This window comes from Geotrypetes seraphini, chromosome 2 (assembly GCF_902459505.1).
Source record: "Geotrypetes seraphini chromosome 2, aGeoSer1.1, whole genome shotgun sequence".
In the NCBI taxonomy this organism is placed as follows: Eukaryota; Metazoa; Chordata; class Amphibia; order Gymnophiona; family Dermophiidae; genus Geotrypetes; species Geotrypetes seraphini.
Genome location: NC_047085.1, coordinates 45,515,096 through 45,534,488, shown reverse-complemented (window position 1 = coordinate 45,534,488; position 19,393 = coordinate 45,515,096). Strand labels below are relative to the sequence as shown.

Below are 19,393 nucleotides of genomic sequence, written 5' to 3'. Positions count from 1 at the left end.
TCCGTCAATGGAGACCTATTCTGGACCTGGACATGAATGAAATACTCAGAGTTCCAAGCTTTTGCATGCAGATGGTTTGCTCTGGCATAGCGACGGTGACCCTGGGAGAGTGCTTGCATATCCCTATTTTCCCAGACCACAGAAAGTTTCTCACATTTCATATTCTGGACAATCATCATTAATTTTCAGCTCTGCCCTTTGGCCTGGCAACAGCTCCTCACACCTTTACCATGGTGATGGTTGTGGTACTAGCTCTGCACAAGATAGGAGTGTACCTAGACCAGGGTAGGCAATTCCGGTCCTCGAGAGACAGAGCCAGAGCCAGGTCAGGTTTTCAGGATATCCACAATGAATATGTATGAGATGGATTTGCATGCACTGCCTCCTTGAGATGCAAATCTATCTCATGCATATTTACTGTGGATATCCTGAAAACCTGACCTTGCTCCGGCTCTCGAGGACTAGAATTGCCTACATTGACCTAGACCAAACGTGAGCAACTCTAGTCCTCGAGAAATGGAATCCAGTTGGGTTATCAGGATTTCCCCAATGAATATACATGAGATCTATTTGCATGCACTGCTTTCAATACATATTCATTGGGGAAATCCTGAAAACCCAATTGGATTCCAGCCCTCGAAGATCGGAGTTGCCAATGTCTGACTTAGACAGCTGGCTGATCAGAGCCCTTCATTGCTTGAAGGTTGGTACACAGCGGATCAGGTGATCTGAGACCTGGAGGACATGGGTTGGATTGTAAATTAGCTCAATGAAAAACGTGCCCAAATAGGTTTTTTTGAAAAGAAAACAAAGGATCTCGGATATCCATACCTATGGCACATAACTGTCAAATGGTAATATTTGGATGATGGTATCTATAATCAATCCTAAAAAAACCCTTTTATTCTTTTCTTTATTTAGGACTTGTGTATAAAAAATATCCAAAATGTTTATTAAACTTTCAAAAACTTGAAACTTCTCAAGCCTAAATCAAAGGGCAGACACTATAATGAAACAAAATTGCAAGCTGCTGAAACAGAATGCCACTTGGCTAATGCTCTGCAACAATGTAACTCTAAAATCCATCAGCAGGCATTCATGTAACAAAAATTAGTGAGTCACTAATAAAGAGAACCACTTAGCTCAGAACTTCGAAAGACATCATGAGCGCCTTCATGGAACTCCACAGAGGAGCAAAGCCATGCCAAATGTTCATTCTGCTGATGCTATGTGGACCAATGATTCTACGGGACCCATTTTGCCAAAAAGAGTTCCTCGAGGTGAATTTGTTAGCCATTGTGTTTTTCACAAAATGTTCTGCGCTAAGTTGTTCTCTTTATTAGTGACTCGCTATTTTTTGTTACATAAATGACTGCTGACGGATTTTAGAGTTACATTTTTGCAGAGCATTAGCCAAGTGCCATTCTGTTTCAGCGGTTTGCTATTTTGTTTCATTATAGTACCTGCCATTTGATTTAGGCTTGAGAAGTTTCAAGTTTTTGAAAGTTTAGTTATAAACATTTTGTACATTTTTATATACACAAGTCCTAGAAAAGAAAACAAAAGAAAAAAAAATAATAAAATATTTTTTTTTTAGGATCGATGATAGATACCATCATCCAGATACTACTATTTGACACTTTTGTGCCGTTGGTATGGATATCGGAGATCCTTTGTTTCCTTTTCCTACTTGGGCAAGCATTGTTCATTGAGCTGGTTTCTTTGGTAGGAACTTCTTTGACTGACTAGCGTACATTTTTGCTTATTGTTATATTGTTGGATTGTAAATTACCAAAACAACAATTTAATGCTGACTCAATCCCTGGAGTATCTGGGTGTCTTGTTCAACACGGCTGCGGCCAAGTCTACCTACCAGACGCTCGCAGACAGAAGCTGTGCTCTCAGATTTCTTATCTCTTGGACAAGTCTTGGGGTTTATGGAAGCCATACTAGATGTGGTGCCTTGGGTGAGAGCCCACATGTATCCTCTCCAGAATACGTCCCTCTTTTGCTAATTTCCACAAGTGGACTCGTTACAGAGGTGTCTGCCCTGGATGCTGAAGACTAGAGCTAGCATGGATTGGTGGCTCCTTCCTCAGTCCCTCTTCAGGGCCATGCCTCTGCGGATTGCTTCCTGAGTGGTTGTAACGACAGATGGCAGTCTCCTGGGCCGGTGAGCCCATAGCCAATTTGTGGGTGTTGAATGCCCTCTCAGAGGATGTGGTCGATCAACAGGCTAGAATTGTGTGCTATTCAGTTGGCTCTGGTGAAATGCAGGAGACTCGAAGGACAAACGGTCAGTTTTTATTTATTTAGTCATTTATTTAGCCTGCTCTCCCAAAGGAGCCCAGAACAGGTTACAGCATTTACAGTATAGACAAAGGGTCTTAGATTTCAGCATATACAGTGTGGACATAACATATAGACTTAAAATACAGACTTAGTGGACCTGGAGGTAAAGTAGCTTTTCTTAGCAGGTGCTACAGTGCTGGCAAGTGTCAATCGCCAGAGGAAGCACCAAGAGTGTATCTCTATATCTAGAAGCCTACATACTCTTCCATTGGGTAGAGCATCATCTTCAGGTGTTATCAGTAATGGAAGTCGCGGGTGTGGACAGTGTTCAAGCCAGCTTCCACAGTAGACAAACCTTGGATCTGGATGAGTACATGCTGTCGACAGCAGTGTTTCAGGCCATTGTTCAGCTCTGGAGGCATCCACACTTCGACCTCATGGTGATGGTGAAAAGCAAGACTGCAGACAAATTCTTCAGTTGAAGATTTGATCCCGAATGTGACCTGTCATACGTCTTTCTTCCTTGGCCCGTGATAGACTGCATCCTTCAACAGATTGCAACTCATCAGGGAAGAATCATTCAGTTGGCTCCAGATTGGCTTCACAGGCCATGGTATGTAGATCTGATGCGTCTTCGAACAGGCCACAGCCTCTGGTTACAGGTGCATCAAGACCTCCTTTTCCAGGGTCCTGTATAGAGGATCTTGATTGCTTTGCTCATACATCATGGTGTAAAGGATATTCAGCAATGGTCATTGCCATCTTTTTCAAGCCTAAGAATTTAACTACTGTTTCTGTCTATGCTAAAGCATGAAGGACTTCCCAGCACTGATGTGCCCAAGAACGTGTGGAGTTGTTTTCAGCTCTGGTTTCAGTGGTGATAGCCTTTCTCCAAGCAAGCCTTGACAAGGGCCTCACTATGGCTTCCCTTCAGGTCCAAGTCACAGAGCTGTCCTGTTTCAGGGCCTGGGACTGCCAGCCTTCGCTGGTGTCTCATCCAGACATTGCCAAGTTTCTGAAGGCTGCTGTCCGAATCAGACCACTGCTTAAACCACTGCTCCCTATGTGGGACCTTAACGTGGTTCTATGAGATCTCACCTAGACTCCGTTGGAGCTGCTGGAGAAAATGTCCCTTTTGGACTTCACGCTTTTTGGTAGCAGTTACCTCAGAAAGACAAGTTTCAGAACTTCTTGCTCTTTCTTGTAGAGAGCTTTTCCTTAAAATCTCAGTGACTGGAGTCTTCCTATGCACTGTTTGGTTTTTTCTGCTGAAGGTGGTTTCGGCATTTCATCTTGATTAAGAGGTGGTCTTACCTGTTTTCCAGTCTTCTAGTTCTAAGAAACAGGAACACATTTTGAGGAAGTTGGCTGTGAGAGGAGTCCTTCTTCGATATCTTGAGGTTACCAACAAATTTAGACTCTCTGACCATCTGTTTGTGCTGACTCACTCCACTAAGCAAGCGCGCCCACTTCCAAGACCATAATTTCCAGATGGATCTGTAAGGCCATTTCGTCAGCCTACATTATCTGTGGGAAACAGTCAACTGTTTCTGTCAAGGCACATTTGACCAGGAGTATAGCTTTGTTGTGGGCCAAAGGTAGAACAGTCTCTCTAGCTGAGATTTGTAGAGCTGCGACTTGGTTCACTCTACTCACATTTGCAAAATAGAGTGGATATTACAATACAAAAGGACTCTGCTTTTGGTGCCTCTGTGTAGCGGGCCTGTGCAGTCAACCTGCCCTAGATTTCTGGAATTGCTTTTGTATGTCCCGTTTGTCCAGAATAACACACCTATTGCACTGGAAAAAAAGATTATGTTCTTACCTTGATAATCTTTTCCAATAGATAGGTGTGTCATTCTGGACCCCCGTCCTGTCCTTCCTGCCTACTCTCTAATTCTGTTTGTTCTTCTCCAAGTATGTATCTTGGTACCAGTCAGCCCTTTAGGCCTTGAAGAATACTTTATAATATGTTTAGTGTCCAAAGGGGTACTACATGAGCTCCTTTAGATGCTTCTGTTGGCTGTTACTTGTTCATTGATCATGTGTTGTTGTGTTCGAGCAGAAGTTTCCCATTTTCCTTAATTCACATACTTTGGATGGAGCTCTTGCATGCATGGGTACTAACTGCAGATGATGGTAGAACTCCCAGTGAAGTACGAGGGGCACAGAAAAAATCCGTACTGAATTCCTTCAGCATATGGCTCGCAGCCATGGGGAAATAACCCGCTTCTTCAGAATGACTTATCTACTGGAAAAGATATTATCAAGGTAAGAACAATAATCTCTTTTTACAGCTAGGGATTGTTAATTCATTATGTAGTGGTTCCCAAAGGGTATTGAATGGTGGAATCTGATTGCAAAATCTGCTGGAGTAATTGTTCTTAAACCTATTCTGGGGGACCCCCCCATCTAATTGAGTTTTCAAGATATCCCTAATGAATGTGTATGAGGCAGATTTGCAAATAATAAAGTGACAGGTATTCAAATCTGCCTGGGGGGGAGGGAGTCCACCCAGGACAGGTTTAAGAACCATTGTGCTAGAGAGTTCCAGGCTACACCAGCCCTTATATAAGTGATATCACTAGAAAACTTCAATTCTCTACCTCTCTCTAGGGAGTCGCAGCTCATTGGTCTGGACTGATCTAGCAAACTAACAGATATAAATAAATTTCACTTTATTAAAGAGGTTGAAAATGTATAACCAATACAAATGGCTATAAAAATGCACAAGCTAGAAGAAAGTCCAGCATATTTGTTACAGTACAAAACATAAACCAAATGCTGCATAATCTGTGGAAAACCCATTTAATATGAACTCTCCCTACCCAAAATTGTCTAAATCCAGGTCAACAGCCACAACTTATCAGCAAAACATTAAATTGGGTGAATCTCTTTATGAAAAGGCGGTTAATAAATTCCAATAACCAAATAAGTAATAAATCCCCATGGTGTAGTCAATATCCCCCATGACTAGGTGTGTAAACTACAGTGCAGTCTTGATTATCTGACTTCGATTCCAGCCATCCAGCATATTGGACACCTAATAACAACTTTTTCCACTTTCCTGGTGTCCGATTCAGTGGAAGAGCAGCACCTGCCTTTGTTTGGCTTTCACTGCAGCATTTAAAAATGATTGGCTTTGCTTGCTACTGAGGCCCTGCTTTCACTGCAGCATTTGAAATACACATTTTCTATGCAATTTGAATGTGTTCTGTGTTGTTCAACTTTTCAATTATCCAGCAATGGTGCACAAACTTTTATTCCACTGGTTAGCTACTGCACAGCATTCTGCTAAGAAAAGGCACTGAATAAGCTGACAAATCAGCTTATCTCATAGAACAAAAAACCTCATATCTCAAAGGGAGTGAGGTTCCTTCAGTCATGGATTGTACTTCTTCCCTGTAGTTCTGAATAACGGGGCAACCTCACCAGAAATGATCAAAATACTCATTGGACCCTCATACTTGTGGTGGGGGTGACATTTACAAAAAAAAAATAAAAAAATCTCATTGATATATTTGCCTGTAAGGAGACCCAAGTTCATTGATATTGAAGCCTTGAACACATGTCCAAATCTTTCCCAAAATTTTCTCTCACTGGCTCTGGCACGGGTCATATTGTGAAGACCAAATAGACATAAGGGCTGCATAGGAACAAACAATAATATGTTTAAACCCATTTCCTTAAACAAAGTCTCAACTTCTAGAGGTTCTATGTTGAATGCTTTTTATACCTTTTCGTTAAGACAAAATGCTGGATTTGGAAATAATACATAAATTTATTCTAGTTTAGCTTTAGAGATAAAAGCCCTATGTTCAAATGGCTCTGAAAATGATATATTTCACTCAATCACTCATGTGGCATTCCTTACATTGCCTTCCCTAAGCCCCATACAAAGGCCTTAGCAGAGAGGGGCATCCTTAATTCTCATCTGATAGAACTTTTGGTATAGACTCAGATGGTTTTATTTTTGTGTGTGTTTGTAAAATATTGTGACAAGTGTCCTGTTTTGAATGAAGAACTGTACTCATCTAAATTATAATTGTTCCAATGACAGAACATAGAGGAAATAAATTTTACTTTTTATTTTCTGTGTATTCAGTTGGCAAAAGATTGCAGCATATCTGTCAGCTGGGGTCGTGACTACAGCTGACCTTGAAAGAGTAATCGACTGGGAAGAGTTATGGAGGGGGAAGATCCAGATATGTGAAAAAAAGGTGCCCAAAATTTCTGCTTGGAGTTAATATCTTTGTTTTTTATGAGTTCTTTAGTGTTCTGCAATATTACATTTTCTTATGTTTATTTTTTGCACTGAAAATACATTTCTGCAAAAGAACCAAATGTTACCACCATAAGGCTGACACTCTTAAACTGGTTATGCATAGTTGGGACAAATCACATAGCTCAAAATGTGTTCTCTTACTTTGGATGTACCCCAGCAGTTCTGCACACACACTGTGGTTTTTGTCATTCTAGCACTACAGACTTTTTACACTTATCTTTGGTGTTGGGTGTAATAAAAGGGTGTTTGCTGTGACCCTCTGGACTATATGATACAAGTTGATAAATTGCTGCCTTTGCTTTAGAAACATGCTGTTTCTTCTTTAAAGAAACTAGTTGTATTCAACTTAGAATCAATATGTCTTGCTATTCAGTCTGTACAACAGTTTCTGTCTGGCCAGATTTCAACATTGTTTTAGCAACTGACTTTAATATTGGGAGCCTTCTCTTGGTTGGAGAAAGGTGTTATAAATTTTAATTCTAGTGTGAATGATCTTGAGGGACAAATTTCTTCTCTTTAGACCATAAGAACTTTTTCAGTGTGGCGGTATCAATAATAATAAAATGCTAGAGGCGCATGCGCTCTTGAAAATTCGTGAGCGCTGGCGCCCTGAGGTGTGCTTCTGTGGCAACATTCTAAACCTCAGGGCGCATGCGGGGGCTGGAGGCTCTTGACTGTGGAGCTTTCTCAGCGGTCATCTTCGGCGCATTTGGCGGTTTGCAGTCTGCCGCTGATTCGGAGAGGGAGAGGGGGCACAGGCGCACCTGCCAGGATCTTCTCACCCTCCTCACCCACCCGCCACGGCTCCTCTCTTGAACCGCACCAGGCGGGGATCGAGAGAGGAGCTGTGGCGCAGGCGGCCGCCCGCAGAAAGGAGGCTGCCGAAGCCGGAAACAAAGCTTCCGGGGGGGGGGGGGGGGACGGATGGACGGCGAGGAAGGAGTGGGAGCAGGCTGCAGAGGCTGTCGGTGCCTGCTTGCCGTGGCAGCTTTAGGCAGATGTCAGTGGAGGTAAGGGTTGCTGCTGGACATGGGAAGAGGTGCTGATTGACCGGGGGGAAAGGAAGGTAGGCCTACTGCTGGACAGGGGGAACAGAAAAGAGGTACTGCTGGACAGGGGAAGAGGTGCTGATGGACGGGGGGGGGGGGCAAAAAAAGGAAGAGAGGCCTATTGCTGGACAGGGGGAGCAAGAAAGGGGTGCTGCTGGACAGGGGGGGAGTTAAAACAGGGAGAAGGGCTGCTGCTGGATAAGGGGGCCAGTGAAGGGGTGGTGGTGGACACAGGGGAAGAAAAAGGAAGGGAGAATGGACAGGGGGAGCAGGCAAGGGGTGGTGGTGGACCGCCGAGGAAAAAGAAAGACAGAAGAGAGAGAAAGAAAGAAAAATACACACACACTTACATATTCTAGCACCCGTTAATGTAACGGGCTTAAAGACTAGTATAAGAATAAAATTATTATTATTATTATTATGGCTATGCTGATTAAAAGCAATGCTATGCTACATAAGAAGGTTAAAAATCTGGAGAATATCTTGAATTTTTCAAAAATGCAGCTAGTTTCTCCATATGATATATTTTAAAAGTACCTCCTAGAAGGTGTTAAGTTGCCAGAGACCTCTTGTCCACCTATCTCTAAAATGTATTTTCCAAGCACAAGCAGGCCATAGTAATCTCACATGTGGGTGACATATCCATGGAGCCCAGGGTGCAGATGCTTAGAAGCTTTAAATCTTGATGATAGTTCAAAGAAATGAGCCATTTGTTGGACTCCAGGTTTGTCTGAGGCAGAAATCTTCTCTCCCCTCTGATCAGAGGTTTCCCTATGCAGCTTCAGCACAGAAGCATAGCAACAGTGAGTAAGGCTATTGCAGCCTTTGGGGAAAATCAAGGGGGGCGGGGGAGTGGATCCTTCAAAGTCATTTTTAAAGGTTTCTGTTAATAGCGAGCTTTCTAGCAGTCTCCAACAATGACATGCAGATGGGCTCTTCAACATTGAAATGAGCCCTTGAGTGGATTCTTAAAAAATGCCAAGCCATTTTCAAAAAGTGACGTCAACTTTTGGCGAGAAAAATAAGTGACTGGTTCAGGGTTGCCGGTACAGGCATGATAGTGTCAGAGACTACTAGAAAGCCGTGTTGTGATGCAGGGGGAGAGATACTCATTCTTTCCCATTGCATCACAACACCCCTCCCCTGCAGCAGCAGCAAACACCCCCTCCCCCCTAACTGCAGTGGCAGCAATACCTCCGTCCCTACAGCAGAAGAGATGCTGATTCTTTCCCGCTGCTAAGAAACTCCTGCTGCCGCCCAGCCAAGCACACCCTCCACAGCAGGAGAGATGCCAACTCTCTCCCACCTCCAAGTGACCCCCCCTTGCCATACAACACCTCCCCCCCGCATCTAGCATACCTCCCCCCCTCAGCCTTGCCTAGTCTAAATAGATGACCTGAGGGACGCAGATTCCCTCCCAGCTGGCCTGCATCATCCAAAATGGGCCTTCCCATCCCCAGTGCATCTTGGGATGCACCAGGGAAGAGCCCGAAGCACTGTTGGCCCAAATTGTTTAAAGCCCCCTCCTAAGGGAGGGCGCATATCTCACTGCTGGGGAAGGGGAGTTGTTGGTTGGCAGCGGGAGAGATTGAACATCTCTCCCGCTGATATTGTGTTTGTGTGTTGTTTTTTTACACGGGTTTTTTTTTCCTGCACATATGCCCATCTCTGTCACCCACGATGGGCAAAAGCAAATTTAGCGAATCTTTGCTGCTGTCTGCCAACCTCATTTGTATGGATGATTTTTTGAGAATGTTTCGCTTTTTTCAATTCTCTATCAAAATGGCTGCATTAGTCCTTGTTTCTTTTTTTTAGTAGTGGCTTTATTTTGGGGAGTTTCACCGCACCCCTGTCTTATATTTGCACTTTAGGACTTGCTAGAAACTTTGGTACCAACTAAGGGGATAGAGCTCATCCTAGAGTGATGAGAGGTGGAACATTAAAACAAAGCAATGGGCTTTCTACAATCCTCTAATGAGTGTTTAACTCACTGGTCAGTACTACTATTTCTGTTTACAAGAAAGATTAGCAAGGTAAGAACCTAATTTTTCCTAAACTGACATCACTCATCTCAGTTGTGCAATACCAAATGGTGATACCAAATGGAATGTATTGCCCAGTAAAATGGTTTTCTGTTGGAATGGCTTTTATATTTCACTCCTTAAAAAAAAAAACCCTCAAATTTATTATATGCAGTATAATTTTGTGTCACTTTGGTTCCACAGATTTTTGTGGTCATTATTTTCTGTGAGTTTAAAAAATATGGAAATTAACCTGCATCTTTTCAGTAATTCAGCATCTTTTTTTTTTTTTGGTGTGTTTATGCGCTTTTTAGTTTGGATCTGACATCATATTTCCAGATTTTTGTTTGAGGGATTCTTCATGCAAGAAGTTAGATGCATTAAACGAGAAAAGTCACTCAACAACCAAGAAAACTGTCCAAATAAAGAAAAACATATTGCCCGAGGTAAGAATCAAGTGGTAGAAAAGTCTCGCTTTTTGGAACATTGTTGCTTTAATTTTCTATTACAGCTCTTTGTGCTTCATAGCCAGTGCATCAAATAAAATAAAAAAAAGAAAAACAATGCACTTTAGGGTTTTCAAAGGTTGGACAGCAGGGACAGGAGTGATGAGTGGATGAACAGCTTGACTTCAGGCTCTTTGCTCCTTGAACTGAGGTGGGAGATTTGCGGCACTTGAGTTCTTGTCCCTTATCTCTTATCAGGAAACTTGGTGGTTCTTGTTTTTGTTGGAATTGCTTCTTTGCTCGTTGTTGCTTAAAGATGGCTGTGGTGGCTAACATAGATGGTAAGTTGGGTAGGGTTGTAACTGCCTGGAGAGAGAGAAGGGGAGTTAGCTGACGGCAACATCATTGGTAAGTGTCAACTGTTGTTACTAAAGAAAAAGCGTCTTGTGACATGTGACCGCAAGGACATGCCTGGCCCCTTTGGAGCCACAGCAGGTTTTGGAATTCATGATTGGTTGAGAATCTAGAAGAACCTACCTCTTTGGCTAACTACTTCTCTTTCTTAAATACAGTGGTATCTTGGATTACGAGCATAATCCGTTCCAGGAGCATGCTCGTAATCCAAAATGCTCGTATATCAAAGCAAGTTTCCCCATAGGAAGTAAGGGAAACTTGCTTTGATATGCTCCCACCCCAAACCTTCCCCCCCCCCACGAGAACCGGCATTGCTCCCCCGAAGCCCCCCCCCGCGAACGGGCACCCTCCCCCCGCGATCCGGCACCCCCCCCACCGCCATCATGCACCCCCCGCCACCATCGGGCACCCCCCGCCGCCACCTGAGATCCCCCAACCCATCCGAACCCTCTTCTTACTTTCCTCCGCATCGGCATCGCCGGCATCAGCATGTCCTGTGCCCGAAAATCTGCTCTCTGTGCCGGGCCTTGAGCATGTGCGCATGCTCAAGGCCCGGCACAGGAAGCAGATTTTCAGGCAGAGGACATTCTGATGCCGGCGATGCCGATGCGGAGGGAAGTAAGAAGATGGTTCGGGTGGGTTGGGGGATCTCAGGTGGCGGGGGGGGGTGCCGGATCGCGGGGGGGGGGGGTGCCGGTTCTCGGGGGAGGGGGCACTCGTACAGCGAGGCAAGCTCGGTTTACGAGGCACCAAATTTGCGAATGTTTTGCTTGTCTTGCAAAAACACTCGCAAACCGTTGCACTCGTAAACCGAGGTACCACTGTATATTAAAAAGTAAAAACAAGATAAAAAGTTTAGCTGTTACACTGCCTAATACTGTGGTCAGAAACTTAGGGCTCCGTTTACTAAGCTGCGTTAGGGCATTAACACGCAGAATAGTGCGCGCTGAATTGCCGCGCGTACTAGACCTTAATTCCAGCATTGAGATGGCATTAGTTCTAGCCGCGTAGCGTGCAGTAATATCCTGGGTGCGCTAAAAATGCTAGCGCACCTTAGTAAATGGAGCCCTTAGGATTTTTCCTGATGTAGCTAGGTCTACACAGGAGAAATCCAAGTGTTTTCTTTATTTGAGGTCCTGTAGCTGACTGTGAGTGCTACTTATGCTATTTTTAAAGTTCCTCTGCAAGAGTGTAGTTACTTTTCTAGAGAATAATTTTGATTTTTCTGATCCTGTTCATTTGGAAAATTCCTACTAGATTTAAGAATCAGATGTGACAAAAATCATAGGTAAGGGAATGATTTTTTTGTTGGCAGATGGACAACATACTGATTTTAAGTATGGTTTATAATTTTCTTTTAGTATTATCTATTTTTTCTTTCATTTTCTGTATATTCCTATGAAATAATCTTAAAGAAATATAAAATTAAAAAGCTGAAGGGATGTCCCTGACTCCTAGCAACACACTCAATGTTTGTTGCTTTTGAAGTAACTTATCCCTCTCCTCCCCCCCCCCCTTTTACGAAGCTGCGTTAGGCTTTTTTATCGCTGGCTGTGGTGGTATTAGCTCTGACACTCATAGTATTCCTATGAGCATTGGAGCTAATACCACAGTGGCCAGCAATTTAAAAAAAAAAAAAAGCCTAACACAGCTTTGTAAAAGGGAGGGGGGGGCTTATCTCTGGGGGTTTATCTACCCTCTCAACCCCGCCACACCCAAACAATATTTCCCTTGGAAGTTTCAGAAGTGGATTCTCAATTCGTTTCACTGCATTCTGAACCCGTTGTTGAAGCAAGTCCTGTCTTCAAGTCTGCTCTTTGTCTCATGTTAATGTTTCTCTACCTATAGATGGGTCTTATATGATGTCTGAGGTGGTAGAGTCATTACTTTCAGATTTTAAGCAAGATGCTACTTTAGTAAATATTGATCATATGTCTACCAATCATATTGCTGACATTAATGACCAGTGGCATACCTAGCATATATGACACCCAGGGCCATCATTGTAAACACCCCCTCCTCTATATGAAAATCATGATTTAAAGAAGTAATCCACATGTCACACAACAAGAGTGTACCTAGGAAAAGGCAGCATCTTACATATTTCAGTGAGCAGTAGAACATCAGTACACCCATTGTAAAGCTGAACAAGCCAGACTAGTACTGATCGATCCTGCACAGTCAATGCTAACAGAAAACCATGTCCTTCGTACACACAGAATAAAGAAACACCCTCACCCAGTATGGAAATAGAACTAAAAATAGAAATATGTAGACAAAAGTTAAACTGAACCACAAAAAGCCAGACTTTGTTTCATTTTTGTGGTTCTGCATTGTATGCAATGATGCATGTCCCCTAATATGTAAAATATAAAGATAGCAGATGTAGATTTGAAAAAAAACTGAGAAATAGCAATCATCACTTTACAAATTAACAAATAAAAATAAAACGAAAAATGAAAAATAAGATATTTTATTGGACTAATAAATTTTTCAATTAACTTTCAGAAGCCGAAACTTTCCTCAGGTCAGAAAAGTATACTGCTGTTATGGTATCCTGTCCTGACCTGAGGAAGGGTGTTTTGGTCTCTGAATTAGTCAAAAATGTATTAAAATTAGTCCAATAAGAGGATTACCTTGTTTCCTTTTTTTTGTTTATAAATGTTTATCAACACAGCTACAGTATTACTTTATCCTAAAGCAAAAAATAAAAGAAATAGATATTTTTTTCTACCTTTCTCATCTCTGGTTCCTGCTTTCCTCATCTTCTTGTCACTCTCTTCCTTCCATCCATTGTCTGCCCTCTCTCAGTCCCTTCCATATAGCATCTTCTCTCCTTCTTTGTCCCTTCCAGAAACTGACTGCTTTCCCCTTCCAGCTCTCCCTCCACCCCAATTGGTCTGGCATCCAACTTCTTCCCTTCTTCTCCTCCCCTAATGGTCTGTCATCTCTCTCCCTCTCCCCCCAAGGTCTGGCATTTCACTCTCTCCATTCCCTTTTCTTCCCTAATCTTCCTTCTCAATTTATTTTCTGCCTCTGTCTAGATTCATTTTTTTTCTAACTATCCAGTCCTCAATTTCCCTCTTTTCACTGTGTCTACCTACAACTTGCCACCTCTTTCCATCACCCCCTCCAGTATTTCACTAATTCTATCCTCTTCCCCCCCCCCACCCAGCATATACCCTTTTTTATTTATCCCCTCCTTCCATCATGTGTCATCTTTCTCTACCCATTCCATCCAGCATCTTCTCCTCTCTGTCCTCTCCACTTCCATTCAGCGTCTGCTCCCTTTTCTCTCCTCCCCACTTCCTTCCTGCATCTGCTTCCCTCTTTTTCTCCCATTCTCACTTGCATCCAATGTCTGCACCCCTCTCTCCCATCCCCACTAACATCCAATGTCTGCCCCCCTTCTCTCTCTCCATCCACCCCACGCCCATCAGTTCTGTCCCTCCAACCCAATTTCATCCAGTATCCTTCCCCCTTCTGTCTCTCTCCCTCTTCCTGCACCCAGTTCCTCAGCATCTGCCCCCTCTCCCTCCACCCCACTTCCATACCAGTATCCTGCCTCCCCTCATCTCTCTACAGCTGCTGTGTACTTCTCGAACCAGCAGCAGCAGCTGTAAACTTAAATGCAGCCATTACAGGACCTTCCTACACTTTCCCGCAGCTTCCTACACTGCTCTGGAGCAAGAAAATGATGTTGTAGGGGGCAGACCGGCAGCTATGGGGAGGTCCTGCGATGGCCAAATTTAAAGTTTACTGCCGCTGCTGCTGGTTTAGGAAAACAGCAGCGGCAGGGTAGAGTGGGAGGTCCCAAAACGGGTGTGCCGGCTGTGCATTTGTTTAGAGTGTACAGTTGGAGCGGACTGCCCCCTCCATCCCACACCCCCTAGGTATGACACTGTCTGTGACTCATTTTGCAGAGTTTTCCCAACAAGTGTCTGCAAAGTTAAGCGAGTTGGATACTAGATTTTTCATGTGGTAGATTGTGATAAGATTGAAGCTTGGGTCTCTACCCTGCAAGCAACTAGTATGTCAGCTGTTAAACATAGTTTACTTCTGCGCTGGAAACTCTAAATGCTAGAAGATCAGCGATAGTGATCTAAGAATTTCCATTTCCTGAATTTTTCTGTTTATTTGTCTGCAGAAATTCTGTTTAGGAAATTTCTCAGAGATGCTCACATTGACCAAGTAACACAGATGTTAGACTTTATTCTATAGCTTATAAAAATGTAAGAATAGCCATACTGGGTCAGACCAATGATCTATCTAGCTCAGTATCTTGTTGCCAACCATAACCAATCCAGGTCACAAGTACCTAGCAGAAACTCAAATAATAACAACATTCCATGCTACTGATTCCAGAGGAAGCAGTGGCTTCCCCCCATGTCTGTCTATACGTTCCAGGTAGAAAAGTCATATAGAAGGAGAGAGAAGATGCCTTGGATATATTAAATACTCCCAAATCATTCAGTTTTACTGAGTTTCTTAAAAACTCTGAAGATATTATTGAAACATAGGCAACTGTCTTGGTCTCTCTTCTGTATTGTCAGGAAACGGTTTTGAAATATTATTTAAAAAGAAAAAAATGGATTTGCCTTTTGTGGTTATCTTGTTCAAGTTTTTCTTGATTTTAAAAGTTTACCCAGGCTAAATGAAAAATGTTTCCACAGTTTAAGTATAAAGTACATGCAGTTAGGGCAACTTTGGAGTTTTTTTTATTTTTTTAACTTACCTGACAGTGTTCGACTAGTCTGCATATCAGATGACTGAAAACTGATAGGTGATATTACCTCACTTTTTTATGCTGATTCAAGAACTGTTCTTAGTTTTCTTTTTATCACATACAGTTTTTTTTCACAATTTTACTTCAAAGATTTATTGCTGTGCCAGTAGGTAATGAGTATTGTTGAAGGGAAATTTCTCAATACAGACCTGTAAGCCTTTAGGCTGGCACAACTTTTGCTGCTAGTTGTTATTGTGTGACCTTGGAAGTGTTTATCTCAGACGTTTGCATTACCAGTGCTGTTCTCATTTTATTTCTCTATTGTGACTGCAGGTACTACAATGTCTACAACAATCCAAATGTTTTCTTACATTTGTGGAAATTATACAGTGCTTAAGCAAAGAACGGATATAACAGACTTTGTGAAAAAAGCTTACTATGCTTATTTTAAAGTGAAACTTGGTGACCAAGATAAGGCATGGGCGCTAAAGAAAGTTTGCAGCCATTGTGTTGAGAGGTTATGATTGCAGACAAAAGGAAAGAAATCGTGCATGCCATTTGCAATTCCTATGGTGTGGAGAGAGTCTAAAGCCCACCTTAATGACTGTTATTTCTGTTTAGTTAATGTTCAGGGGTGCAATTTGAAAAATAAGAACCAGATTGTGTATCCAAGCATTCCTTCAGCCATTAGGCCAGTTCCACATGGAGAAAACCTGCATGCTCCTCTTTCTCCAGATGTTTTAGAGAACCTGGCAGAAGATCATGTTGTAAGTGAACTTGACGTAATCACCAAAGACAATACTGATGATATCTACCATCCTGAATACGACTTTGCTCCACAACTGTTCTCTCAGATGCACTTAATGATCTAGTACATGATTTGAATTTGCCTAAGGAATCTGCAGAACTACAGAAGTACTAAATCTGATGGAGCAGTGGATGTCTGAATTCAGACTGAGACTCAACTCAGAAAAAACTAAATTTTTCATAGCCTCCCCACGCCCACTTGACATCAAAACATCACTCCGCATCAATAAATTTAGTTACCCTATTCAATCTACTATGAAGATATTGGGTGTAACATTGGATCCAGAGCCTAAGCATGAAAGACCAGGTTTACTCCTTAATCAGAAAGAGATTTTTCACTCTATGGAAGCTTCGGTCCATTAGAGCATATTTTGACATGTCAGCTTTTAGAATTCTGGTACAATCCCTCGTTTTAAGTCAACTTGATTACTGTAATATCGCCTATTTGGCAATTGCCCAAAAGAATATGCGACGATTACAACTGGTGCAAAATGCATCAATTAAACTGATCTTCGGACTGAAGAAGTCCAATCATGTAACACCTTACTACTGACTACTGCATTGGCTGCCGATGGAGGCACGTGTGAAGTTTAAGCTTGGTTGTTTTTGCTTTAAGGCACTATTCGGTCTAGCCCTTAAATATATAACTGACCTTTTCTCTTTCTTAGGCAACAAACATAAGAGAAGCTCATACTTGAACTTTGTTTCTCCTCCAGTTAGAGGATGTAAACTTAAAAGACATCAACAACACCTTCTCTCGCATCAGGCAGCATTATGGGGTAAAGATCTAGATCAATTGCTTACACCTACTACGTATGGGGAATTTAGGAAATTCCTAAAAACATATCTGTTCCTGAAGTATTTAGGCAGCTGACCTGTACAGTTCTTACTCCAAAATAACTATTAATCTATACCTGTTAATCACTAGCTCTTAATTCTGTTTATTCCACTCAAGTTGTACCATCTTTTAATCATTGTAAACAGCATAGAGCTTCACGGTCCTGCGGTATATAAACTGTTGTTATTATTATTATTATTATTACTTGGCTCACTGCCTTAAAATAAGAATCTTCTGGAACCAGGAACACATTACTCATGGTACAGACACAGAGAAAAAGAACTAGTTCCTTTATTCTCACAGAATGATTCCTTGGTTTACTGCAATAACATAAACGAGTTAATGCACTTCCATGGCACTAAACATGATCCTACTCCGTGGAGACTTTTTATAGACTCATCAAAGAGGAGCCTCAAAGGCGTGTTACTGCATAATGGGAATGTGTATGGGTTCATTCCTGTGGCCCATTCAGCTCAAATGAAAGAGACATTCGAGAACTTGAAGCTACTTTTAACATTGTAACATTTAACATTTTAACAAGTATCCAGTATGAGGAACACAAATGGCTTATCTGCGGTGACTTCAAAGTTATAGGAATACTATTAGGACAACAAGCTGGGTTCACAAAAATGCCTTGTTTTCTATGTGTGAGAGTTTGGCCAGAGCGGCGAAATTTTGTGCCTGAAACTAAAAATATCCTGCATGAACCACTGTAGACCCCCAAAAAGTCCTGCTTCCACCACTACACATCAAATTGGGCTTGATGAAGCAGTTTGTAAGGGCTCTACCACAAGATGGGCCCTGCTTAAAGTACCTTTCTAAGAAATTGCCCATCATCACACAAGAAAAAATTGAAAGCTGGAATTTTTGTTGGTCCTCAAATAAAGAAACAGATGAAGGATGAAGATTTTGATAAAACAATGAATGAGAGAGAAAAAGATGCATGGACCGCCTTCCGATCTGTTACTGAAAACTTTCTAGGGAATAACAAAGATCCTAATTACAGGGCCATTGTTGAAACAATGTTGGAAAATTTCAAGAAGTTGGGTTGTAACATGAGTGTAAAAGTTCACTTTTTACATTCCCACATCGACTACTTTCAGGAAAATTTTGGGCATTATAGTGAAGAGCAAAGTGAAAATTTTCACCAAGATATTAAGGAGATGGAAAGGAGATACCAGGGGAGATGGAATGAAACTATGATGGCCGACTACTGTTGGATGTTGAAGAGGGACAATCAAGATCTTCAAGGATCTGCATGGAAGTCAAAGAAGAGAAAGTTTGAAAATTAATGGAACATTGTTTGCTTTTTGTTTTGTTACAGGGTAGTCGAGAAATAAATTAGGATAGTTCTTTACAGTATTTTTAAAATGTGTTTGTAATAAAAATTGACCTCGTGTGAAATAGTGCTTGAATACATTTGTGTTTACAGTAGTTAAAATCGTGAAAAAATAACTTCTTATTTTGTGTAAAAACCTGATATCATAGGCAAAAATGGAAATCATTTCTAGAATCAGCATAAAAAATTGTTTCAAGTACAACTACTTTTAAGAAATCAGCTGAGTAAAAGTTTTAAAATGCAGACTTCGCGGGAGCATGGCAAGCACCCGACAAAATAAAAATGAAACTGGTGGGTCGGCGAAAAGGCAGAAGCAGGATCAAATTACCCCGAGTAAGGTTCCGCTTCCTGCTGAAGAGTCGGAGGAGTTGAGCAAAGCCGAAGTTATGGAGGAACTGAGGAAAATTAAACAAATGCTGAAAGAGACTGTGAGTAATATGGCTGAAATGAAGGAAGAAATACTGAATATCCACAGAAAATGGAAATAACTAATAAAAGAACAACAGAGTTAGAAGCTAAAATGGAGGGTTTAGAATGTGAAGGAAAAAGATGTAAAAATGACAGTTTGGAATTGATTCAATTGAAAAATCAGCTGGAAGATTATGAAAACTGAGGAAGAAGAAAGAATATAAAACTTTTTGGAATGCAGGAAAATTTGGAAGGGAAAAATGCCATACAGTTTTTAGAAAATCTAATCCCTAAAATACTGCAGTTGGATTTTAAACAGCCTTTGGAAATAGAAAGGGCGCACAGGATTCCAATAAAAAATATGGAAAATCAAGGGAGGCCAAGACCATTAATTTTTAAGATGTTAAGATACCAGCAAGCAATAGAAATTTTAAATGCTGCCAAGAAAGATAAAAATTTAAATTATAAAGGATCCAAAATATGGTTTTTACCTGATTTTGCTAAAAATACAGCAAACAAAAGGAAGAAATTCCTTGAATTGAGACCTCAATTAAAGGAAAAAGGATATAAATATGGGTTGTATAACCCATCAAAAATGAGGGTATCTTCTGGGGATAAATCTTTGTATTTTGAAGATCCGGAAAAGCTAAAGACCTTTCTTTCAAAATCAGAACCTATGTCATTTTAGCATAATGGATGTTGAAATGAAAAGAAAATATTAAGTCTGGTTTTGATGGATATTGAGCAAAAAATTTAATGTAAAACTAT

General features: G+C 41.5%; 1 protein-coding gene across 1 annotated transcript in view; it reads left to right on the top strand.

Annotated features, from left to right (window-relative positions):
• The window catches only part of MTBP (MDM2 binding protein), a 155,181-nt gene that overhangs the window by 51,607 nt on the left and 84,181 nt on the right, over positions 1-19,393 (top strand). Inside the window, exons 7-8 of the mRNA XM_033933248.1 lie at positions 6,398-6,512; positions 9,962-10,093. Of these exons, the coding sequence (XP_033789139.1) occupies positions 6,398-6,512; positions 9,962-10,093 (247 nt within the window). The remainder of the gene's footprint in view (positions 1-6,397; positions 6,513-9,961; positions 10,094-19,393) is intronic.